At 34.3% G+C, this 26,879-nt stretch overlaps 1 protein-coding gene across 1 annotated transcript in view; it reads right to left on the bottom strand.

Moving 5' to 3' along the window:
- strc1 (stereocilin 1) overlaps positions 1-26,879 on the bottom strand; it is a 31,705-nt gene extending 4,826 nt beyond the window's left edge. The window contains exons 1-24 of the mRNA XM_058077862.1: positions 26,795-26,879; positions 24,437-25,066; positions 24,326-24,350; positions 20,698-22,000; positions 18,701-19,513; positions 17,488-17,553; positions 17,304-17,414; positions 17,067-17,221; positions 15,263-15,449; positions 13,803-13,918; positions 12,600-12,729; positions 12,331-12,513; positions 10,879-10,917; positions 10,635-10,805; positions 10,427-10,567; positions 8,417-8,478; positions 7,076-7,211; positions 6,910-6,998; positions 5,335-5,470; positions 5,043-5,239; positions 4,863-4,956; positions 2,809-2,980; positions 1,257-1,432; positions 1,027-1,182 (exon numbers count right to left, since the gene is read on the bottom strand). Coding sequence (XP_057933845.1) covers positions 1,027-1,182; positions 1,257-1,432; positions 2,809-2,980; positions 4,863-4,956; positions 5,043-5,239; positions 5,335-5,470; positions 6,910-6,998; positions 7,076-7,211; positions 8,417-8,478; positions 10,427-10,567; positions 10,635-10,805; positions 10,879-10,917; positions 12,331-12,513; positions 12,600-12,729; positions 13,803-13,918; positions 15,263-15,449; positions 17,067-17,221; positions 17,304-17,414; positions 17,488-17,553; positions 18,701-19,513; positions 20,698-22,000; positions 24,326-24,350; positions 24,437-25,066; positions 26,795-26,879 — 5,373 coding nt within the window. The remainder of the gene's footprint in view (positions 1-1,026; positions 1,183-1,256; positions 1,433-2,808; positions 2,981-4,862; positions 4,957-5,042; positions 5,240-5,334; positions 5,471-6,909; positions 6,999-7,075; positions 7,212-8,416; positions 8,479-10,426; positions 10,568-10,634; positions 10,806-10,878; positions 10,918-12,330; positions 12,514-12,599; positions 12,730-13,802; positions 13,919-15,262; positions 15,450-17,066; positions 17,222-17,303; positions 17,415-17,487; positions 17,554-18,700; positions 19,514-20,697; positions 22,001-24,325; positions 24,351-24,436; positions 25,067-26,794) is intronic.

The following is a 26,879-nucleotide window of genomic DNA, read 5'->3' as shown; positions in this document are numbered from 1 at the left end:
GAATAAAGACATAATCTTATGGGAATAAAGTCAAACTATTTTGGGAATAAAGTCTACATTTTATGATAATAAAGTCAAAACAGTATTGGAATAAAGTCATAATATTATGGGAATAAAGGGGAACGAAATTTGGAATATTATGGAAATAAAGACATGATATTATGGGAAGAAAGACACATTACGGGAATAAAGACACGATATTACGGGAATCCGGTCACAATATGGGAATAAAGTCAAGATATCATGGGAATAAAGTCAAACTATTTTGGGAATAAAGTCAAAATTTTATGATAATAAAGACAAAATAGTATTGGAATAAAGTCATATTATGGGAATAAAGTCATAATATTATGGGAATAAAGACAATCTTATTGGAATAAAGGCATGATATGGGAAAAAATTCGGAATATTATGCAAATAAAGACATGATATTACGGGAAGAAAGACACAATATTACGGGAATCAGGACACAATATGGGAATAAAGTCAAGATATCATGGGAATAAAGTCAAGATATCATGGAAATAAAGTCAAACTATTTTGGGAATAAAGTCTAAATTTTATGACAATAAAGTCAAAGTAGTATTGGAATAAAGTCATAATATTATGGGAATAAAGACAATCTTATTGGAATAAAGGCATGATATGGGAAAAAATTCGGAATATTATGGAATAAAGACATGATATTATGGCAAGAAAGACACAATATTACGGGAATAAAGACACAATATTACGGGAATCCGGTCACAATATGGGAATAAAGTCAAACTATTTTGGGAATAAAGTCTAAATTTTACGATAATAAAGTCAAAATAGTATTGGAATAAAGTCATAATATTATGGGAATAAAGACATAATCTTATGGGAATAAAGGCATGATATGGGAAAAAATTTGGAATATTATGGAAATAAAGACATGATATTATGGGAAGAAAGACACGATATTACGGGAATACAGACACGATATTACAGGAATAAGGTCACAATATGGGAATAAAGTCAAGATATCATGGGAATTTTGTTTACCTGTCTGGTGTTCCATTCTCCGACGGCGCCCATGGAGGCGATGCTCCTCCTTTCAGTCAGCCTCAACCTGCTCAGTTCCTCCGGGGGCATCTCCAGCGCCAGTCGGCCCAGCTGACTGATGAGGGACTGGGAGAAGGACGACACTGGCCCGTACAGCTGGGGGAGGGGGGGGGAACACGGATCAGGAACGCAGACAGAGACACGGATACGGAATCCGACGAGAGTCTCACTTGTTTGACTTTGTTGAAGACTTGGCTTCGTTGGTACGACGCCAGGAACGGGTCCAGTCCTATCAGCTCCAGACAGTTGGTGAAGGCCGATGACGACATGCTCGTCAGGCTGTTGGAGGTCCATGCAGATGGGGCCGTGGTATGCAGGATCTCACAGTTAGGAACCATAGGAGCCGCTGGGTGGAGACCAATGGGTTACAGTAAATGTGGCTCAAATGTGGCCCGCAGGACACTAGTTTGAGGCCCCCCGCCTTGATATGAAACTTTAATGTTAGCGCGGCCCGCGCAAGTTTGATATGGATGCTGTATGGTATCATGTACCCAGAAAAAATTATTACGTTTGATTAATGTTCATGTTAAAGGTTAAATAACTGTTAATAGTTATCCTCCCTATCCGTGTGGAAGTGGTAAGTTTTTGGCTATTTAAGTTGAAAGGAAATAACTTGAAGGCTGCCGTTTAGGTCGCTAGCTCTCTAGTTTGCGAGTTGGCATGTGTCTCAAGACCCTGCAGTTGCTAAATATTAAAATATTAAATATATTTAAATATATTAATATATATAAGTATATATATATAAATATATTTTAATACTATATTAATATATAAAAATATTAAATTATTAAACTATTTTAGTATTTTAATATTGTTTTTATTGGCCGAGGGTGGAATTGAACCCTGGTCTCCTAGCTGTGAGGAGGAATTATTGAGGTGGAATTATTGTATCTGTAAAAGTGTCATGCAATTTGTTATTGTTATTTTAATACTAAATAATATTAGTATTAATTTAATATTAATATTTTAATACTAAATATCAAAATATCAAAATATCAAAATATAAAATAATTTAAATATTAAAATATTAAAATACTATATTAGCCGTGAGGAGGAATTATTGAGGTGGAATTATTGTATCTGTAATTAAAATATTAAAATATTAAAATATTAAAATATTAAAATATTAAAATATTAAAATATTAAAATATTAAAATATTAAAATATTAAAATATTAAAATATTAAAATATTAAAATATTAAAATATTAAAATATTATATTAACTGTGAGGAGGAATTATTGAGGTGGAATTATTGTATCTGTAAAAGTGTCATGCAATGTGTTATTGTTATTTTAATACTAAATAATATTAATATGAAAATATGAAAATATGAAAATATGAAAATATGAAAATATTAAAATATTAAAACATTAAAACATTAAAACATTAAAATATTAAAATATTAAAATATTAAAATATTAAAATATTAAAATATTAAAATATTAAAATATTGTATTAATATATAAAAATATTAAATTATTAAAGTATTTTAATATTGTTATTATTGGCCGAGGGTGGAATTGAACCCTGGTCTCCTAGCTGTGAGGTCTGCGCGCTAACCACTCGACCGCCGTGCCGCCCCAAATGATAATTAATAAATGTTAATTATAAAAAGTGATATTGGATAATTCCTCACGGCACACCCGACGGTTTCTCAAGGTACACTAAGGTGCCGCGCGTGGCACAGCGGTTGAAAACCACCGGTCTCCGTTGATGCTTACGTGACAGAGGATTTATCTTGAGGAATCCCAGGAAGAACTGAAGAACAAACTGCTGCTTTTCGGCAAAGCGCCTCTTCTGGCTTTCATCCAAACAGCGGCGCCCCACGGGCCCTCGTTCCCACCGACGCTGCGTCATGAACAGCTTCTCTATTCGTCCCACCGTCATCAATTCCTGTCGTTACACACACACACACACACACACACACACACATGCGGTGACACACTTGATGGTTTACAGGACACCACCCGATTCCTGACACCTCCTGGACCAGCAGGATATCATTTCCAGGTTCTGTTTACCTAATGGCGGATATCGCATAACAATCCAAACGCCTCACTGCCCCGTTTGTGGACGTGACAAACGGCCTTTTAATAGACCACGCATGACATAACCTAGCACGGCTTTATTGATACTTGGCATCAATTCTTCATGCGAGACTAGAAAAGTGGAATAAAGTGGATGCACCCAAGCACAATCCAGGTTGAAACCAGATATACTATATACTGTATGTTCCTCACACACGTATTACATGCATATATATATATATATATAAGTATTAATTGTATACCGTAGGTACTCGCTACTTTTAATAAATAATACGAGCTAGTCTTTAGCCATTAGGGTATTAGGTCACGGCAGGGTGTCCAAAGTGCGGCACATTGTATTATTATTATTATCATGTATATATATATATATATATATATATATATATATATATATATATATATATATATATATATATATATATATATATATATATATATATATATATATATATATATATATATATATGTGTGTGTGTGTGTGTGTGTGTGTGTGTGTGTGTGTGTGTGTATGTATTATGGTAAAATAAATATAAAATATAAAATATAAAATATAAAATATAAAATCTTTCTCATTAGAATATGATCTTTTTTATCTTAATATTTTTACTTTATTCTTATAGAATTATTGTTGATTTTTCAATTTGTAGTGTTTTTATTTATTTATTCATTATTTTATTTATTTATTTGTTTAATATTTTTGGGGAACATTAGGTTGTGGTAGAAATTATAATGTTATAAAGTTATTTCTTCTCAGAATATTATAACTTTATAACATTATAATTTCTACCACAACCTAATGTTCCCCAAAAATATTAAACAAATAAATAAATAAAATATTATTTATTTATGAAAATTTATGAAAATTAATTTTATGAAATTTATGAAAATTAAAAAAAAATTCCTTGAAAAGCATGTCATTGGGGCGCTGCGATGATATCAGTCTCCCTCAGTTTTTTTGTTTTTTTATTAGTATTTCTATAACTTCTATTTATTTCTATTGATTTCTACATTTTTTTTTATTTCCCAAATATTTCGAATTTCCTATTAAGTAATCTTTGTTAAATTTCTTCTCGGAATATTATAACTTTATAACATTATAATTTCTACCACAACCTAATGTTCCCCAAAAATATTAAACAAATAAATAAATAAAATAATGAATAAATAAATAAAAACACTACAAATTGAAAAATCAACAGTAATTCTATAAGAATAAAGTAAAAATATTAAGATAAAAAAGATCATATTCTAATGAGAAAGAGAGCCATTTTAGTCACAATATAATAATATTATGAAAATTATTATAAATAAAAAATAATATTATGAAAAACTACATAAGTTATAATATTCAGTGAAGAAATTAAACAAAGATTACTTAAAAAGAAAGTTGAAAAAGTTGGGAAATTAAAAAAAAAACAAATGTAATGAAATGCTTTGCAGGGCCAAAACGCATTATGGGAATTTTTTTTAAATTTATTTTAAACTCGAATTAGTACCTGTATTGTATATTTCTTAGCTACCTTTTTGGGTGTTAAGTTGCTGTGTGATGATTTCAGTGTTTTTTGTAAAATGACAATTTCCAATGGGGTTGACAAGCTCGTCATGAGTTTGTTTTTTTTTCATAGCTCATGATTGACTGCAGCAAAATAAAAGAGCGACCCCCCCCCCCCCCCCCCCCCCCCCCCACTGTATGTCAAACAAAAAAAAAAATACAACAGTGAACTCACCAAAGAAATCTCCTGCAATCGGTCCTGAGGAAGGAAGAAGAGAAACCGGTCCACCTGACTGAGTGTGGTCTGGTTCCAGTTTTGCACCGCTGGGCTGAATATAAACAAAAAATTTCACCCCCACCCCCCTCAAAAATGTAGTAAATGTTCTGTAATTGTAGTAAAATCTACTTGTATTACCCGAAGACTGCAAGTTCTAGCAGCATCCGAGCCACCATGTCCATCTTGCTGTTGCTGTAGCAGAGAGTCTGGAGGAAATCCAGATTGTCTCTGAAGAACGTGCGATCCAGCTGGATCAGAATCTCATCCGACACAAAAGTAGCCATGACTCCCAACGAACGAAACTCCTCCTCCGTGTACACGCCGGTGTACATGCCCTGCAGATATCGGAAAAGAGTCGATTCCTCATGAATCAGGATGGAAAGGACGTCTTCATGGACTTCATGGACTTCATGGACGTAGTCGTATATACCATTCTTTGCACCATCTTGTCCACAAGGAGCTCCTGTTCGGTTCTGGACATGATGAAAAAGGGGGCGGAGTCCTGGACAATCATTCGCCGCAAAGTGTCCATCATGTCGGAAGGGAACTTTTTAATGGTGCTCACCCTGAAAACATCATCATCTGGTATTTCAATGTAATGCTTATTTGTAATGCAATGTTTTTCTCGTTAATTTTCTATAAAGGTTCATAAAAAATTTTTATTCAATTAATCTGTTCCTGACACCCACAAATAATAATATTTTTATGAAAATTTAAAATAAAAAAAAATTCCTTGAAAAGCATGTCATTGGGGCGCTGCGATGATATCAGTCTCCCTCAGTTTTTTTTATTACTATTTCTATAACTACTATTTATAACTATTTCCACATTCTTGTAAAATTGCTGCTGATTTCTACTTTTTTTTTTTTAATTTTCCCAAATATTTCAACTTTACTTTTAAGTAATCTTTGTTAAATTTCTTCTCGGAATATTATAACTTTATAACATTATAATTTCTACCACAACCTAATGTTCCCCAAAAATACTTCATTTAGTTTTGTTGTTTTTCATAATATTACAACATTTACAATTATTTTTCTTCATGTTACGTCTTCATAAAAAATTCCAAAAAAGGGTTTTGACCCTGCAAAGCATGTAATTGGGGCGCTGCGATGATATCAGTCTCCCTCAATTTTTTTTGTTTTTTTATTACGATTTCTATAACTTCTATTTATAACTATTTCCATATTCTTGTCAATTTCCTTCTTGTAATTCTGACTTTATTTGTATAATATTCTGACTATTTTTGTAAAATTGCTGCTGATTTCTACTTTTTGTTTAATTTCCCAAATATTTCAACATTATATTACAACATTTACAATTATTTTCATTAAAAAAAACGGAAGCAGTTTCCAATCCAATTAATCTGTTCCTGACACCCACAAATAACATTTTAATGAAAATTTAAAATTAAAAAAAAAATTGGGGAGCTGCAATATCAGTCTCCCTCAGTTTTTTTGTTTTTTTTATTACTATTTCTATAACTTCTATTTATAACTATTACCACATTCTTGTCAATTTCCTTCTTGTAATTTTGACTTTATTTGTATAATATTCTGACTATTTTTGTAAAATTGCTGCTGATTTCTACTTTTTTTTTTAATTTCCCAAATATTTCAACTTTTCTTTTAAGTAATCTTTGTTAAATTTCTTCTCGAAATATTATAACTTAATAACATTATAACTTCTTCCACAACCTAATGTTCCCCAAAAAAATACTTAATTGCGTTTTGACCCTGCAGAGCATGTCATTGGGGCGCTGCGATGATATCAGTCTCCCTCGTATTTTTTTTTTAAATCAATTTCCTTCTTGTAATTTTGACTTTATTTGTATAATAATATTCCGACTATTGCTAAAATTGTAAAATTGCTGCTAAAGTCTTAGAAATGATGAATGGCTGGAACTTATTGTTGATGTCGACTTCCTGTACCACGGAATTGTCAACATGGGGTGTTATTTAGCAGTCGCACGCAATCAAATTTAAAACGAAAGCGTCGCACTTACGGCATGGACAACGCAATCTCGACTCCGAGGTCTTCAAAGAGTTCGGAGAAGAACTCAAACTGATACAGTTCCTCGATCACACACCTTTTCTGCATCAGGACGCAAAAAAGTAAATATTAAATCATTATCATTATATCATTAGCGTGATAGGCTCCGTTTTTTTTACCAGCGAGGTGTGCAGAGGGCTGGGTTGCTGTCTGAGGAGAGCCAGGATTCTCCTCACCGAATCGGGCGACGTGTAGGCCCTGAGATGCTGCTGTAATACCTGGCAGCTCACTCCCAGTCCCAGCATCCCAAGACTCCTGATCATAAACAAAATATAAAAATACATAAAACATATTTTTTCTGACCCAGAGAAGAAGTCATGACTGAAATTAACTGTCCGACTCACGGTATCATCTTATAAAGAACGCTAAAATCATCACACAGCAACTTAACACTCAAAAGTTAGGTAAGAAATATACAATGCAATTATAAATATGAATATTTTTCCCATAATGCATTTTGTATAGAAATAGAAAATTGATAGATGGCTGCCTCTGTCCACCACGTGGAACCCAGAGCACAGAAAGAGGCTGACGTCAATGCAGCGCCCCGGCAGGAATAAACAATGAAATGCTTTGCTGGGACAAAACATAAAACTTAAAATAGTTGTAATAAAGATTACTTAAAAGGAAAGTTGAAATATTTGGGAAATTAAAATATATATATATAGAAATCAGCAGCGATTTTACGAAAACTGTAAAAATTAAAAAAATTGTAAAACAAAGTAAAAATTGTAAATTGACAAGAAGAATGTGGAAATAGATAATTAAATAATAATTTTTAGAAAAACAGAGGGAGACTGACATCATTGCAGCGCCCCAATGACATGCTTTGCTGGGACAAAACATAAAACTTAAAATAGTTGTAACAAAGATTACTTAAAGGGAAAGTTGAAATATTTGGGAAATAAAAAAAAACAAAAATATAGAAATCAGCAGCGATTTTACGAAAAATGTAAAACTGTAAAAATTTAAAAAAATGTAAAAAAAAAAGTAAAAATTGGAAATTAGATAGATAATTAAATAATAATGTAAAAAATATTATTATCATTAAAAAATAATTAAAAAAAACAGAGGGAGACTGACATCATTGCAGCGCCCCAATGACATGCTTTGCAGGGTCAAAACACATTATGGGAAAAATGTTATATATATATATATTTTTTTTTTTATTTTAACCTCATATTGGTGCTTGTTTTGTTATTTATTTATTTGCTCCATTTTCAGTGTTAAGTTGCAGTGTGATGAATTTAGGGTTCTTTGTAAGATGATTTTCAAATGACAAGCTCGTCATGCATTTGTTCTTAAATCATCTGTAAAATTATTTTTCCAGAAATTATATAAAATTATATTTTGGCTCAGTGAAAAAAAATTGACGCAGGCCCCCTGGCCCCGCTTTGGACACCCCTGTGTGTCCTGTGTTGTGTTTCTCTCGATTGTATCTGATGAAAAGTTGTACTTACAGGAAATCCTCCTGTACCAGGTAAGGGTTAAGATCCAGAACCACTTTGAATATGGCTTTGGCCTGCAGAAATATCAAAAATCATATCAGTTTCCAAAAATGTCCAATAAGACCAGAAAATAAATATTTGCTAAATATAATCCAGTATACATAGCATAAATTTAGGACTTCTTTTTCTAATAAAGTTCCAACTTTATTCTCATAATATTACGACTTTTTGTCTTGTAAATTTATGACTTTATTCTCGTAATATTACAACTTTGTGTCTCATGTATTTAGGACTTTTTTTTCTCCAAAATTCACAACTTTATTGTCATAATATTATGACTCTTTTGTCTTATAAATTTATATTAATATACTTATTCACCCAAAATTACAACTTTGTGTATCGTAAATTTGAGACTTTTTTTTCTCATAAAGTTAAAACTTCATTCTCATAATATTATGACTGTATGCTTGTACATTTCTGACTTGAAAAAAATAACAAATTTACGCCTTTTTTTTCATGAATTTGCAACTTTATTCTCGTAATTGTACCACTTTTTGTTTTTGAAATTTAGGACGTTTTCTGGTGAATGTACAACTTCATTGTTGTAATAAGAAAATTAGGACATTTTTATTGGAAGTTTAAAATTTTATTTTCATAAATTATGACTTTATTTTTTGTACATTTACGAGAATATTGTAAAAATTTGTAAATGTAAAAATATTTATTATTATTTTTTGTACGTTTAGGAGAATATTGTACAAATTTGTAAATATACAAAAAAATAAAGTCGTAGTTAATTTAATAATGTCATAAATTTACGAAGACAAATTATTTTTTGTACATTTACAAGAATATTGTACAAATTTGTAAATGTAAAAATTTTTTAATTGTTATTTTTTGTACATTTACGAGAATATTGTACAAATTTGTAAAAATACAAAAAAAACTTAATATTTTGATTTTTTTATGCTACTAAAATAGCCTTATTTTTCCCACATAATGTGACAAAATTATATTGAAACTCTTGTTATGATTCTTATATGTATTAATATTGTACATTTGAATCTGAAAAAAAAATAATTTCTCTACCAAGTGTATGTGGTTTCTTAGGTTTTTCTTATTTGCTGTTTTATTATTATTTTACTTATTTATTACTGATTGATTGAGTTATTGTCTTTATTCTTAATTTGTTCATTTTTTTTGTTAATCTTATTTTGTGTATAGAAAAAAAAATAAGATATTTGAAAACAGTGGAATGTTTCTTGTAAATTTTCTTCTCATAATTATGACTTAATTCCCATAATATTTTGACTTTATTCTTGTAATATTATGACTTATTACTGATTGATTGATTTATTGTTTTTATTCTTAATTTGTTTATTTTTTTTAATCTTATTTTGTGTATAGAAAAAAAATAAGATATTTGAGAACAGTGGAATGTTTCTTGTAAATTTTCTTCTCATAATTATGACTTAATTCCCATAATATTTTGACTTTATTCTTGTAATATTATGACTTATTACTGATTGATTGATTTATTGTTTTTATTCTTAATTTGTTTATTTTTTTTAATCTTATTTTGTGTATAGAAAAAAAATAAGATATTTGAGAACAGTGGAATGTTTCTTGTAAATTTTCTTCTCATAATTATGACTTAATTCCCATAATATTTTGACTTTATTCTTGTAATATTATGACTTATTTATTACTGATTGATTGATTTATTGTCTTTATTCTTATTTTTTTGTTTTTTTTATCTTATTTTGTGTATAGAAAAATAAAAATTAAGATATTTGAGAATAGTGGAATGTTTTATCAGATTTTAATAATTTTTTTTAATAAATGCGTTTTTTTTTTGTTTTTTTTTTAAACCCGATGCGGCCCGGCTTCACCCAGAACCTAGGTCCGGTGGCCCCCAGGTAAATTGAGTTTGAGACCCCTGTAGCATAGCATAGCATAGCATAGCATAGCATAGCATAGCATAGCATAGCATAGCATAGCATAGCATAGCGTCTGTGATACCTGCTGCGTGTTCCAAGGTTTAGTGGATGCATCGGAGACGCGATCCGCCAGCGTCTGAATCCTGGGCAGGATGCTGAGCAGAGGCGTGCAACAAAGCAGAGGTTCCACGTCATCCAACCAGTAGACGACCTCTGGAAAACCCTGGTGAGAAGATAAGGTAAAGTATGAATTTACATAAAAAAAAAACATCCGCTCTAATGGCGAATACCCAAAGTTTGGTGGCGATGGCGTTAGCTTGCGGTGGCCGGAGGCCGGCGGCGTGCTGGGCCATGTCGGGGAGGGATGCCAGCAGCCTGTCAGACGTCAGCATCAGCAACGTCTCCGTCTTCACTCCCACGGTGAGCGAGCCGAGCTCCTGCAGGCGGCCTAAGGGGCTCAGCTGGGGGAGGTCACAGAGGTCAGAGGTCAGCTCTGCGCCGCAATTTTCATGTGGCAAAAAAAAAACAACTTACGATGTTGATGGATGACAACTTGTCAACAATGATGGAAGCCTGAGAAGAACACAAGGGTAGTCAATATATGAATGAATATTGAATTAATAAATATTATTATTAATTAAAATAACTGCATCGTGATAAGATATGATTATTAAATAAGAATAATTCAAAATTATATCATGAAATTACAATAGGAATATAAAAGGAATAATAACAATAGTTACATAAAAAGGACCGATATTTCATTAATACCATTCGATAATAATATTGTTTCAAATTATTGTATTATTAATATAATTATAATAAAATATAATGAAATACTAATATTACAAAACAATAATATACAATTATTTAAAAAATGCTATATTTATTATAATTTATTATAATACAAAAAAGTATTTTATAATAATAAAATATAATTAAAATACGCGGTACAAAATGAATCAATTAATATTATTTTGAAATATGTTATTAAAATAACTGTATAATAAAAAAATATTAATACATAAGAATAATAAAAGAATATATTATAAAAATAGAATAGTAACATAAAAGGACCAATATTTTATGAATATAATTTTATCATAATAATATTCTATAATAAATTATTATTTTTTATTAATATAATTCTAATAAAATATAATGAAATACTAATTTATAATTATATTACAAAACAATAACATACAATTATAAAAAAATCAATGCAATATTTATTATAGTATAAAATAGTATTTTATAATAATAAAATATAATTAAAATACGCGGTAGAAAATGAATCAATTAATATTATGTTATTAAAATAACTGTACAATGATAAATTATTATTAAATAAGAATAATAAAAAATTATATTATAAAATTAGAATAGTAACATAAAAATCCCAATATTTTATGAATATAATTTTATCATAATATTATTCTATAATAAATTCTTTTTTATTAATATATTTATAATAAAATACTAATTTATAATTATATTACAATACAATAATATACAATTATATAAAAAAGATTAATGCATTATTTTATATAATTTATTGTAATATAAAATAGTATTATAGAATAATAAAATATAATTAAAATAATAATTTTTGAATTATATTAATAAAACAGAGTCATTTTATACATATTTATTAATAATCAAATATGTATAATAAATATGTATATTGTTAATAATATATGGTTCATAAAATAGTTATGCATTAATTATTATGAATTTAATTGATGATTGTTTTATAGTTCTAATGTTGTATTCACATGTAGTAATGTTGTTCACATTTGCAGAAGATATGAGTACTACTACTACTCAAGGTAGTATTATTGTCCGAGTATACGGCCACGACGGCAGCTGTGAGACTGGGTCGTAAACCCAAAAGCCCCCCCCCCCCCCCCCCTCCTCAGAGGTCAGGAGCGGTGACCCCTCCCTGCCTGTCAGCTGTTCCTCACCAACGCAGGTGGCGTGTACTACCTGTACGGGACTGAAGGACACCGCGCTGAGGGCGGGGAGGGCTCCCAGAAGCTGCGACGGGGTGAGTCCCAGCAGGAACGTGGCCCCCAGGGAGGGCAGGAGATGGGCGACTGCCGCCAGTTTGTCTGGACCCAGCGAGGACGGGACGGTCAACTCGGTGCTGTTCAGTAAAAGACCGGAAGTCTGGGGAAGTGGAACGCCGGAGTCAACTTGATGTTGGAACCCCTGTTTATATCAAAAACCCACATGGACACCGTGCAGGTTCCTACCAGGTGACTGGGCAGGCTTAGTCCGTCGCGGGTGCAGTTCATGATGACGTCCCAGATGACGGCGAAGGCGTCGCTGCCTTTGTACGCCAGGAGGTCGCTTGGCTCTGCCAGGCATGAGAGGTTGCCCAACCTAAGGGAACAAAAACAGCAAGTTTCCCAGCATGCTTTGCTGTTTTTGTAAATAGCTGGAAAAGCATGCTTAAACCTCCCATACATGTTAGTTTATTAATATTCTGCATTATACGTTGGTAGTGTATGTCTGTTTTATCCACCTATAGTAGTTGTATGCCTCACTTTAGTACCATCTAGTGGCTCAAATGTGGTATTACACATGATCCTTGAATAATAATCATAATGATATACTTTTTTATAATGTCAAAATTATCTACTAATTAATTAATCAATGATTAACAGCAGCTAAATTGTGTCAAACTTGTATATCAGGGGTCTCAAACACGCGGCCCGCGGGCCAAATGTGGCCAAACGTAAAATTATTAAGTTTGATTAATTAATTTGATTGTTCACATTAAAGGTTAAATAACTGTTAATAGTTATCCTCCCTATAAGTGTGGAAGTGGTAAGTTTTTGGCTATTTAAGTTTAAAGGAAATAAACTTGAAGGCTACCGTTTAGGTCGCTAGCTCTCCAGTTTGCGAGTTAGCATGTGTCTCGAGACCCTGCAGTTGCGCAATATGTGGTACGACACGTGATCCTTGAATGATAATCATAATGATATACTTTTTTTTTAAATGTCAAAATTATCTACTCATTAATTAATCGATGATTAATAGCAGCTAAATTGTGTCGAACTTGTATACCAGGGGTCCCAAACACGCGGCCCGCGGGCCAAATGTGGCCAAACATAAAATTATTACGTTTGATTAATGTTCATGTTAAAGGTTAAATAACTGTTAATAGTTATCCTCCCTATAAGTGTGGAAGTGGTAAGTTTTTGGCGATTTAAGTTTAAAGGAAATAAACTTGAAGGCTACCGTTTAGGTCGCTAGCTCTCTAGTTTGCGAGTTAGCATGTGTCTCGAGACCCTGCAGTTGCGCAATATGTGGTACGACACGTGATCCTTGAATGATAATCATAATGATATACATTTTTTAAAATGTCAAAATTATCTACTAATTAATTAATCGATGATTAATAGCAGCTAAATTGTGTCAAACTTGTATACAATATGCAAGTGGAGTCTGACCTGATGAAGTCCTGAGCAGTCAAGTTCCTGAAGGTGACCGTGATGCTCCGGGCCACAAATTCCTGCTTCAAGGAACTCAAACTGTTTCGACGGAGTACATCCAGTCCGGCTAAAAGCTAAAGGGAGGGAAAAAATGGAAAAATCTGCAATTACTTTACGAGAAAAAAGTCAAAAATATAACAAGAAAAAGAAAAAAACAGAATATTATATTATGCCAAAAATGCATAATTAGGAAGAAAAAACATACATAAGGGTAATTTATTTTACTAACTACTCTTGGATATTATTGTTAATTAAAATAACTATCATGATAAAATATGATTATTAATTAAGAATAATTCAAAATTATATTATCAAATTAGAATACAATATAAAAGGAATAATAACACAATAGTAACATCAAATGACCAATATTTTATTAATATAATTTTATAATATTATTTCAAATTATTAATTTTATTACTATAATTATAGTAAAATAATAATTTATAATTATAGTACAAAAGAACAATATACAATTACATAAAAATATTAATGCGATATTTAATATAATTATTGTAATACAAAATAGCATTTTATAATAATAAAATATAAATAAAATAAACGATAGAAAATGAATGAATTAATATTTTTAAATAATATGTTATTAAATATTTAATATAATTCTTTTAATATAAAATTGCATTTTATAATAATAAAATCTAATTAAAATAAATAGTAGAACATGAATGAATTAATATTTTTTAATAATATGTTATTAAAATAACTGTATAATGATAAAATATTACATAAGAATAATTTAAAATTATATTATAAAATTAGAACAGGAATATAAAAGGAATAATAATACAATAGTAACATAAAAGGACCAATATTTTATTAATATAATTTTATAATAATATTTCAAATTATAATTTTTATTAATATACTTATAATAAATTGAACTAATTGAACAAAAATACAAATACGAGGGTTTCAGAAGTCGTCGTGATGATATGTAGTATTCTACACCGGTAATATTGGGTGAGACGCACAAGCACCAGACCTGCTCGCCAAAACAACAGGCTTTCATTGCAGGTACGAATGATCGCTTAACATGCACAATAATCTGTAAACATCACTTCCTGTCCGGCCTCCCACTCGGAACCAAACACGGAACCGAGACGCCTTTTGCTAACCGTGTTTTGCTAACCGGGGTTACTCTAATGACTTTTTGCATAAATGTGATTTATTTCCTGGTAAGTCGGCTTCCAGTCTATAAAGACGATGGAGATGTGACTCATTTTGGAACCAGCACCCGTCCTTATCTTTATTTATTCATCATAAGCCGCTGGCGCAAACAAAAGGTGGTCCAGTCTGTGACAGGTCTTCTGTGTCCTGAGACAAATCGAAGTGACAGTGTCCCATTCCGCCCCCCCCACCCTCCCACCCCCGGTGTCACAGATCAAGAGGATTGTTACCTGAGCAGGTGAGAGGTGTTGGAAGCTGTGGAAGGGCAGGTACGTGATCACGTTTCCAATGTCCCCGATGAGCGAGTCGGGACCTCCGGTGATGTCGGAGGCGGGCAGAGCTTTGCTGTACCACGATCCGAAGGCACGCCGCTGATCCGGAGACAGGCGGTCCAGGTTTCGGTTGATGGTTTCCATCCTTGGAAGCAGATCCAAATACATCATTGTTTACATTACAGTACAGTATAGTATAGTACGGAGAGGAGCATTCATTAAAATAATTGGAAACGATTTATGATTATTACATTTTTGGTTGAAATTTTCAATGTTATTATCATATTAGCTTAGATTAAATTGATATGTCATGAATGCATTATGCTAAAATGAAAGACCACTGTAGTTCTATCAACTACTAGGGCTACTAAATGATTTTTAAAAAATATTTAAAAAAAAAAAATCAGATTAATCACAGTTAATCACAGTTTTGAAATTAATTAACCATGATTAATCATCATGTCAGTCTGAAATATGCCATTTTTACTGTATTTTATTGAAAGATTAAATACAGAACTGTAGTTCTATCAACTACTAGGGCTATTACATGATTTAAAAAAAATAATTTTTTTAAAAATCTGATTCATCACCGTTTTGAAATTAATTAACCGTGATTAATCACCATGTCTAAGTCTGAAATATGCCATTTTTACTGTATTTTATTGAAAGATTAAAAACAGAACTGTAGTTCTATCAACTACTAGGGCTATTAAATGATTTTTTTAAAAATATTTTTTAATCAGATTAAGCACAGTTAATCACAGTTTTGAAATTAATTAACTGTAATTAATCACCATGTCTAAGTCTGAAATATGCCGTTTTTACTGTATTTTATTGAAAGATTAAAGACAGAACTGTAGTTCTATCAACTACTAGGGCTATTAAATGATTTTTTAAATATATATATATATTTAAAATCAGATTAATCACAGTTAATCACAGTTTTGGAATTAATTAACCGTGATTAATCACCATGTCTAAGTCTGAAATATGCCATTTTTACTGTATTTTATTGAATTATTAAAGACAGGACGGCTTCATGCCGATTAAGTGGTTAGCACGCAGGACTCAGAGCTAGGAGACCACAGTTCAATTCCACCCTTGGCCATTTCTGTGTGGAGTTTGCATGTTCTCCCCGTGCATGCGTGGGATTTCTCCGGGTACTCCGGTTTCCTCCCACATTCCAAAAACATGCTAGGTTAATTAGCGACTCCAAATGAATTTATCGTAATCGGATAGTAACTTCTACACGTTTCCTGAATATATAAGTAAATTAAAAATATTTAAAAAAAAAAATATATATATATATATATATATGTAATTTTATAAATATTTGTTATTATTTTTTATTTTAATTAGGAATTAATTATTAATATTATGAATAGATATACAATAAATAATAATTTAAGATATTGATATTACCTATAATAGATAATATAATAATCACACACCCCTATAATCATTAATAATAATTATTATAAAATTTTAATTAAATTATTTTCAATAATACATGAATTTATTGAATTAATTAAATAAATATAATATAATAACTTTAATAAATGAACTACGAATAAAGACACATGGTCTTTCCTGTATTAGTTTCGACAGAATAAAGATATAATAATAATAAATAATACGTAAGTGTGAGGAATAATACAATGTGCATGCACATATTTAATATAGCGTAAATGAATATGTGCCATATGAATGTTATTATTGTTGTTATTAGCACGTTAGTAGCGTTACTTATACAACTTCATACACATCAAGGTTGCTTTGCAGGGAAGGCAAACTCTGAATGTCAGCTGGACTGGCCGCCTCCAAAAGGGGGGCCATCTCGGAAAAAAGACCTCCATCCTTGGCCAGGTGGTTCTGGAACAGCACGGACGTTAAGGTTGCCAGGTATTTATCCGCCAACTGGCAAAACAAGCAAGAGCGGGCGGTGAGAAATGCGAACGACAGTGACAAACCCCCGTGTTCGATAGCAACCTTTTTTCACCTGCAGTGTATCCTTGTGTCTTGTATAGTATTGAAGGATCATGCGCACGGTGGTGATGTGGAGCGCACTCAGTACCGACTTCAGGTTGTTTGATGGTATGTGGAAGTACTCCTGCGAATAAAAACGTGTCATAATCTCTGGAACGCATGCATTATGTAAACTGTGGTTATGACGTATTATGTACTTTAATGATGAGGAATTGGTCACCGCTTGCGTCCTGTGCTGTTGGCATCAAGCTGGTTAGTACGGTCTGTAAAAGGTAAATGACATTATTATTAAAATTAATTATTAAAATGTTCAAAATGAATGCTAACAAAATCAAATTTTCCTTGAGAAATCATGGAAATCTAAATTAATCTGTTCCAGAAAGACAAAAATGTTAACACAAAACAATTTTTTATAGTTTTACATAAATTAGCGCATTTAGCAATTTTTTTTAACGGCGCAGTCTGCGCACCCACACCTCCGTCCCTCCCACTGGCGCAAGTGGCAAAGAGGGAGGAGAGAAGGCGTGAGAGGGTTTAACACAGCCGAGTGTAATCTTAATCTCCGGTCTACCAAATTGGCTGCTCACAAAGGTGCGCCGGACCAAATTACTACGCCACGCTGCGCCAACTTGCGCAGCGCCATGAAATTAGAGCCCACTGTGGCCGAGAGGATCAATACTTTCCTTTTCAAAAACACAAAACAGATTTTTATAGTTTTATATAAACTAATATTTAAAGTTACGCACAGAGTGTGGCCAGCGCACTTCCGCGCACCCACGCCTCTGTCCCTCCCACTGGCGCAAGTGGCAAAGAGGGAGGAGAGAAGGCGTGAGAGGTTTTAACACAGCTGAGTGTAATCTTAACCAATCCAATGGACGCCTCTCATTGCCTTTAAATGCGCAGGACTGGACTGCGCATCAGATGCGCTTCACCTATGTCAGCGCAATCTTGTCTACCAAACTGGCTACGAACGGAGGTGCGCTGGACAAAATTATCACTGTGTGGAATAAGCCACGCTGCGCCACCTTGCGCTGCGCCACGAAATTAGAGGCCGCCTTGCGGTGCGCCGCCTTGCGGTGCGCCGCCTTGCGGTGCGCCGCCTTGCGGTGCGCCGCCTTGCGGTGCGCCGCCTTGAGGTGCGCCGCCTTGAGGTGCGCCGCCTTGAGGTGCGCCACCTTGAGGTGCGCCACCTTGCGGTGCGCCACCTTGCGGTGCGCCACCTTGAGGTGCGCCACCTTGAGGTGGTGCACCTTGCCTTTATGCGCTGCGCCTCCTCGTGCTGCGCCTCCTCGTGCTGCGCCTCCTTGCGCTGCGCCATGAAATTTTAGAGAGAGGATCAACATTTTCCTCTTCAAATGGCAGCGGGTTCCACTGAATCTACAGTACATTAGTAAACAATAGCAGCCTTACCCCAAAACATTGCAGCAAAATCCTCTTTTTGTTAAAGTTGGTCTCCCTCTTGAGATACCGAACTACAGAGTCCAGCACAGTAGTCCGTACGTTCCTGGCGACATGCAGTGACGTATTCTGGATCTCCTCAATTGCGAGCAATACTACAACAGTTGTGCTGACTGCTTGTTCCAACACCGTAGCTACGGACGAAGTCACCAGATTCCCGACCCTGGACCTCAGGCCGTCCGCCCAGCAGCGCATCATCACGTGCATGACCAAGTCCTGGCTGGCACCGGGTTGGCAGGCGGGGGCGAAGTCCACAGAACAGGTCCAGTTGAATTGGCTCATCAAGTGTTTGGCTAAGCAAAAGTTCTCCTCGGTGGTTTGGTTCTTAGCGGCGGTGTAGTTGGCATAGGTGGCACACATGGTGCCCACCCACGTGCCCCAGGGTTCAAGTGCCAACAGGAAGAGAAGGCCAGGGTTCGAGCAGATCGACGAGACAAAGTTGGACTGATCATTCTCCCAGCAGAGAGTCAAGAGCGCTACATCCGGAAGGACGATACTCCAGGTGGAATACCGGCACTGTTCCGCGGGGTCGAATCCCGTCCCCTCTCCTCCGCCATCATTCCCATCGGGAGTCACTCCCAGTTTGGAATGGTTTGCACAGTAGTTTATTAACCAAGTGTTGTCCGGGTTAGTCATCAGGTTCTGAAGGACTGTCGTGTTGGAACAGACTTTGGCGGTGAAGTTTATTGGGTCCTTCTCGGCACAGAGAGCCAAGTCGGTCATATCGACAATGATGGGACGTGTCCACTCGGAATACTTGCACACCTGAGGTAAAAAAATAAAATAAAATTAAAAAAACATCGAAAATGTAGTTCATTGTTTACATTACAGTATAGTATAATACGGAAAGGGGCATTCATTACAATAATTGGAAAAAATTTATGAATATTACATTTTTGGTTGAAATTTTCAATGTTATTATCATATTAGCTAAGATTAAATTGACATGTCATGAATGCATTATGCTAAAATGAAAAACTGTAGTTCTATCAACTACTAGGGCTATTAAATGATTTAAAAAAAAATTAATCTGATTAATCACAGTTAACAGTTTTTAAATTAACTGTGATTAATCACCACATAGTTCTATCAACTACTAGGGCTATTAAATGATTTTTAAAAAACTCAGATTAATCACAGTTAATGACAGTTTTGAAATTAATTAACCGTGTTTAATCACCATGTCTAAGTCTGAAATATGCCATTTTTACTGTATTTTATTGAAAGATTAAAGACAGAACTGTAGTTCTATCAACTACTAGGGCTATTAAATGATTTTTTAAAAATATTTTTTAAAAAATCAGATTAATCACAGTTTTGAAATTAATTAACTGTGATTAATCACCATGTCTGAAATATGCCATTTTTACTGTATTTTATTGAAAGATTAAAGACATATACATAAGTACATAAGTAAATTAAAGATATTGGGGAAAAAATTATATATATATATATATATATATATATATATATATATATATATATATATATATATATATATATATAGTTTTATAAATATTTGTTATTTTAACTGGGAATTAATTATAAAAATATTGAAAAAATGTATATATTATATATATAATGCATTATATATATTATAATATATATTATATATTATAAATATTTGTTATTTTTTATTTTAATTGGGAATTAATTAATATTATGAATAGATATAGAATAAATAATAATTGTATATCATTATATTATAATATATTAATTAGTAAATTAAAAATACATTAAAAATATTAAATATATATATAAATGTACTTTTATAAATATTCTTTATTATTTTAATTTTAATTATGAATTAATTATTAATATTATGGATATATAATAAATAATTATAGATATTATTGATATTACCTATAATAGATAATATAATAATCACACACCCCTTATAATCATTTATAATAATGATGTAGTTGATGTGATCCAAATGAAATGCCCACCTGTGTTGGAACCTGGATTTCCTTGTCGGCGCATACGGATTTCAGCCATTGGTTCTGTGGATTCTGTAAGAGCTTAGAAAACAAAGCCGCCTTGCAGCAGACGTTCTTCTGAAAAGCCAGCTGATCATGTTGCCAACAAAGTCCCACCACCGAATCGTCCACTTGCCGATTCTCCCACGAATGGTAGTCGCACCAGTCTGAAATACCGAAAGGTTTTGGAGTCACAGTAGGGGGGAACGCCAAAACGGTACTACAATGATCCTCGACCCAGGCGTTGTTTTGATTCAGTAGCAGTTTTTCGAGAAAGGTTCTGTTAGCGCATACGTTCTCGGCGAAACCTCTCGGATTGTTACGAATGCACTTTGTCAAAATATGACTCGGAATCTGAACCACATCTCGCCACTCTGAGTAGACACAAGATCGAGACTCTAGCGGATCCGGACCAGGGAACGGTAGCGGTTGCGGTGCATTTGTACAGTTCGGCATCAACCTCGCGTTCTCAGGGTTGGAGAACAATAACATGAAGAAACCGATGTGTTCGCAGATGAGTTTTGTAAGTCTGGGACCGTCTCGGGTAATGCAGAACTCCAATAAGTCCGAGTCTATCGGGACTGTTGGTCGATCCAACCAAAGTCCGTAACTGCAGAACTGATTCACTAGGTAGCTGGAGTTTTCTGAAGAATTCCCACAGAATCCGTACAACCAACCGTTCATCGGGTCGGATAGCAACTTCCTGATCAGCGAAGCATTCGCGCAAACGTGCCGGACAAACTCTTCCCGTTCGTTGTCGCCGCACAACGAGACTAGAACCGTGTCCACTGTTCGGTTTTCTAGCCAGCTATTGTAGTCGCAAGCAAGTCTTTGAAGGTTTGGGGCTTCTCTGGCTTTACGGCGAGGACTGACAGGAAATAGATGCGTATCTCCAATACTGCATTCCGACGACTTTCCGAGAATTGGGACCGTTAGCGCTTTTATGACATAGCACATGTTTCTCCAAACAGCTTCCAAATGTCCGGAACTGAGGGATCCGAGTGCTTGACACAAGGTGATCACTGATGCGGATGTTCCTGTTCTGGAACCGTAGAGGACTTCGGCGCAGAGTGTATCGTTGAGCTGTGACAGATTTGGGTGGTCGCATCGCAGGGGCGTGTTGTGGTGGGTGTCTGGGGTACGGCGTTGGAACGAAGGGGGATTCTGGCACTCTGGGTATGTGCAACCGGGCTGTTCTGGTTTCAGGAAGGTGTCCAGAAGAATGGCAGTGATTGAGTTGGTGAAGGACCAGCTCACATTGTGGGTCATTCCCCTAAAAAAAGGACACATTGAATAAAAAAGGATATCTAAAGAAAAAAATGCATAATTTTATTGAAAGAAATCTTTGGCAAAGATAAAACTGGATATGCTTCACGACGTAGCGTATTACCCGTTTTATAGCGATCTCGCTAAAAACGCATTTAATAAAAAAAAAAAAAATTAAAAAAAATTTGGTTCCAATTTTCTACAATAAAAGCTCTGATAAAACATTCCACTGTTCTCAAATATCTTAATTTTTATTTTTCTACACAAAATATATATTATATATATTTCAGACTTAGACATGGTGATAAATCACGGTTAATTAATTTCAAAACTGTGATTAATCTGATTTTTTTTTTTAATATTTTTTTAAAATCATTTAATAGCCCTAGTAGTTGATAGAACTACAGTTCTGTCTTTAATCTTTCAATAAAATACAGTAAAAATGGCATATTTCAGACTTAGACATGGTGATTAATCACGGTTAATTAATTTCAAAACTGTAATTAACTGATTAATCTGATTAAAAATATTTTTAAAAAATCATTTAATAGCCCTAATTTAATAAATAAACAAATCAAGAATAAAGAAAATCAATCAGTAATAAATAATTAATTATAATAATAATAATAATAAACTTAGACAAAATAGACAAATTATTTTTTTCATATTAAAATGAACAAAGCATTATTAGAGCCCTGTAGACATGACAAAACACGACTATAGTCACATTTATACTCTTTTTATTTACAACATATTGCGCAACTGCAGGGTCTTGAGACACATGCTAACTCGCAAACTAGAGAGCTAGCGACCTAAACGGTAGCCTTCAAGTTATTTCCTTTAAACTTAAATAGCCAAAAACTTACCACTTCCACACGGATAGGGAGGATAACTATTAACAGTTATTTAACCTTTAACATGAACATGAACGTGGGCCGCACTAACATTAAACTTTCATATATCAAGGCGGGGGCCTCAAACTAGTGTCCTGCGGGCCACAATTGGCCCGCGGGCCGCGTGTTTGAGGCCCCTGAACTAAGTGAACAACCGCTGTGCCAGATCATTAGGGATAGTGTTTTCCGAAGAATCGGAGTGAGGCCGGAGTGAGGCCTGTGTGTCAAACCACTCGTCCACCGTGCAGCCATATTTTCATCCTTATAGTATAAATACCTGTTTACAACCTTGTATCAGAGCCCTCTAGCCATGAAATAACACCCCTATAGTCATTGTTACTCTACCTATGGACAATTTGGAGTCGCTAATTAACCTAGCATGTTTTTGGAATGTGGGAGGAAACCGGAGTGAGGCCAGAGTGCGAACCACTCGTCCGGAGTGCGAACCACTCGTCCACAGTGCGAACCACTTGTCCACAGTGCGAACCACTCGTCCACCGTGCAGCCATATTTTCATCATTATAGTATAAGTACCTGTTTACAACCTTGCATCAGAGCCCTCTAGCCATGAAATAGCACCCCTATAGTCGTTGTTACTCTACCTATGGACAATTTGGAGCCGCTAATTAACCTAGCATGTTTTTGGAATGTGGGAGGAAACCGGAGTGAGGCCGGAGTGCGAACCACTCGTCCAAAGTGCGAACCACACGTCCAAAGTGCGAACCACACGTCCAAAGTGCGAACCACTCGTCCACCACGCAGCCATATTTTCATCATTATTGTAAAAATACCTGTTTACAACCTTGTATCAGAGCCCTCTAGCCATGAAATAGCACCCCTATAGTCATTGTTACTCTACCTATGGACAATTTGGAGTCGCTAATTAACCTAGCATGTTTTTGGAATGTGGGAGGAAAACTGGAGTACCTGTGAGGCCCGAGTGAGGCCTGTGTGTGAACCACTCGTCCACCGTGCAGCCATATTTTCATCATTATAGTATAATAATGATGAAAATATGGAGGGGGGCTGGAGGGGGGCCGGAGTGAGGCCGAAGTGAGGCCTGCGTGTGAACCACTCATCCACCGTGCAGCCATATTTTCATCATTTTAGTATAATAATGATGAAAATATGGACGGGGGCCGGAGTGGGGCCGGAGTGTGAACCACTCGTCCACCGTGCAGCCATATTTTCATCATTATAGTATAAATACCTGTTTACAAACCTGGTATCAGAGCCCTCTAGCCATGAAATAACACCCCTATAGTCATTGTTACTCTACCGATGGACAATTTGGAGTCGCTAATTAACCTAGCATGTTTTTGGAATGTGGGTACATGAGTACCCGGCGAAAAAAAACGACATGCTAACCACTCGGGGCACCATCCACAACCCACCCACACAGAATTTGTAATTAAGCTAGGAGATTCAGAGATTCTTACCACATTATAAGTTGCTTGAGATCTCCTGAAATAGAAAAAAAACAAACACATGTGATGAAAAATATTTGATATCATATAAAAAATATTATATCACATAGAACATAACGTTACCTTGCTCGCAGCTTTCTCTTTGGTCAAGTGTTGGGATTCTTATTCCAAACTGTAGTACTATTTTAATGTACTCCATCGGTACTCGAATCAACGTCGCTACCATGTCGAACACGTGTTTGGCGGCTGCATCCACCACGCCGCTCACAGTCGTCACCAAAGTCCCAAAAAGAGGCAACCTGGCCATGATGGTTAAAAACGTGTGTTTGATTCCACCCTGCGTTGCGGTCTCAGGTTCCCCCACCCTGAGGTAAGCGTTGACTAAACTACTGTACTCCGTATCGCCGCCATCGTTCGAGTGAGTGCAGGTCTGGGATCTCGTAGATGACAAGAACAGCAGCAGGGGTTTACCCAATTCCTGAGTTACCGTCCTTGTGAGGTCCGCTTCCGCTCCGCAATCGTGTCTCTCTGATAAAATGCAGATTAAAGTTTTGGGAAGTTCTTGGATGAAGTTTTCGCTCAGTAATGGTTTGAAGACAGAGAAGAAGTCGGTCAAAGCGTCGTAATACGCGTTCGAACCCGAGTCGTGATTTATAGCCGTCTGGACGTCTGCTTCTAAACTGGTAGTCCTGATGGTCTTTCTTTGGATTAGCTTCGGTTGTGAGCTTACTAGCTTGGTATCGCTAATAATACCTGTGGAAAGAAAAAAAAAAATTATGAGCCAAATATGGAAAAAAACGGTAATTTTTTTTTACTACGGTCTAGTATTAGTCAAAACGTATTAAAATACAAGGCATATGTAGTATTTCAGAAAAACAAAAACAAAAAAACATTAGCTTACATTACATTAACACTGCATGAAGACGTAATAGAGTGAAAAAAAAACCCATGGCGTGTGGAAGTGGTAATCTTTTGGCTTCGGGTTAGCTCACTAGAAGCAAAGCTTATTAAATCCTTATTAAATCCTACCCCTCCATCTGGTACTTTTACAATCAGTAACTGTTACATTTGTTCACTTCCTGCTTTCCTAATATAGTTTAAGGTTTTTTTTTTGTCCTAAATTTTTTTGACTATGGTCTAGTATTAGTCAAAACGTATTAAAATACAAGGCATATGTAGTATTTCAGTAAAAAAAAAAAAACAAAAAACATTAGCTTACATTACATTAACACTGCATGAAGACGTAATAGAGTAGAAAAAAAAACCCATCGCGTGTGGAAGTGGTAATCTTTGGCTTCAGGTTAGCTCACTAGAAGCAAAGCTTATTAAATCCTAATTAAATCCTTATTAAATCCTACCCCTTCATCTGGTACTTTTACAATCAGTAACTGTTACATTTGTTCACTTCCTGCTTTCCTAATATAATTGAAGTGATTTATTCATTAAATTTTATTTTATTTTTTAATTTTAGTTTAATTTTAGTTTTATTTTACTTTGATTGATTTAGTTATTTTTTATTAGTTTGTTTTTTGTAATTATTTTTATTTAAATTTTTTTTCCTACCCCTCCATCTGGTGCTTTTACAATCAGTAACTGTTACATTTGTTCACTTCCTGCTTTCCTAATATAATTTAAGGTTTTAAAAAAAATGTTCCAAAATTTTTTTGACTATGGTCTAGTATTAGTCAAAACATATTAAAATACAAGGCATATGTAGTATTTCAGCCAAAAAAACAAAAAACATTAGCTTACATTACATTAACACTGCATGAAGACGTAATAGAGTGAGAAAAAAAAACCCATCGCGTGTGGAAGTGGTAATCTTTTGGCTTCGGGTTAGCTCACTAAAAGCAAAGCTTATTAAATCCTAATTAAATCCTACCCCTCCATCTGGTACTTTTACAATCAGTAACTGTTACATTTGTTCACTTCCTGCTATCCTAATATAGTTTAAGGTTTTTTTTTTGTCCTAAATTTTTTTGACTATGGTCTAGTATTAGTCAAAACGTATTAAAATACAAGGCATATGTAGTATTTCAGTCGAAAAAAAAAAACATTAGCTTACATTACATTAACACTGACAAAACACGACTATAGTCACATTTATACTTTATTTACAACATATTGCGCAACTGCAGGGTCTTGAGACACATGCTAACTCGCAAACTGGAGAGCTAGCGACCTAAACGGTAGCCTTTGAAGTTATTTCCTTTAAACTTAAATAGCCAAAAAAACTTACCACTTCCACACGTATAGGGAACTATTAACAGTTATTTAACCTTTAACATGAACATTAATCAAACGTAATAATTTTTTCTGGGTACATGATACCATACAGCATTCATATCAAACTAACATTAAACGTTCATATCAAGGCGGGGGCCTCAAACTAGTGTCCTGCGGGCCACATTTGACACACGGGCCGCGTGTTTGAGACCATTGTAGTAGAGCATATAGTCCTATATACGTGCTAGTACTTACCTAGCAGCATGTACAATGTGTAGATAGCCCGCATTCTTCCAAAAGTGTCCACGTTGCTGAGTCCTGTAGATGACGAGATGTTCAT

The sequence above is a fragment of the Doryrhamphus excisus genome, chromosome 7 (genome assembly GCF_030265055.1).
Source record: "Doryrhamphus excisus isolate RoL2022-K1 chromosome 7, RoL_Dexc_1.0, whole genome shotgun sequence".
NCBI classification, from domain to species: domain Eukaryota; kingdom Metazoa; phylum Chordata; class Actinopteri; order Syngnathiformes; family Syngnathidae; genus Doryrhamphus; species Doryrhamphus excisus.
This window is presented reverse-complemented; position numbering and strand designations above follow the sequence as displayed.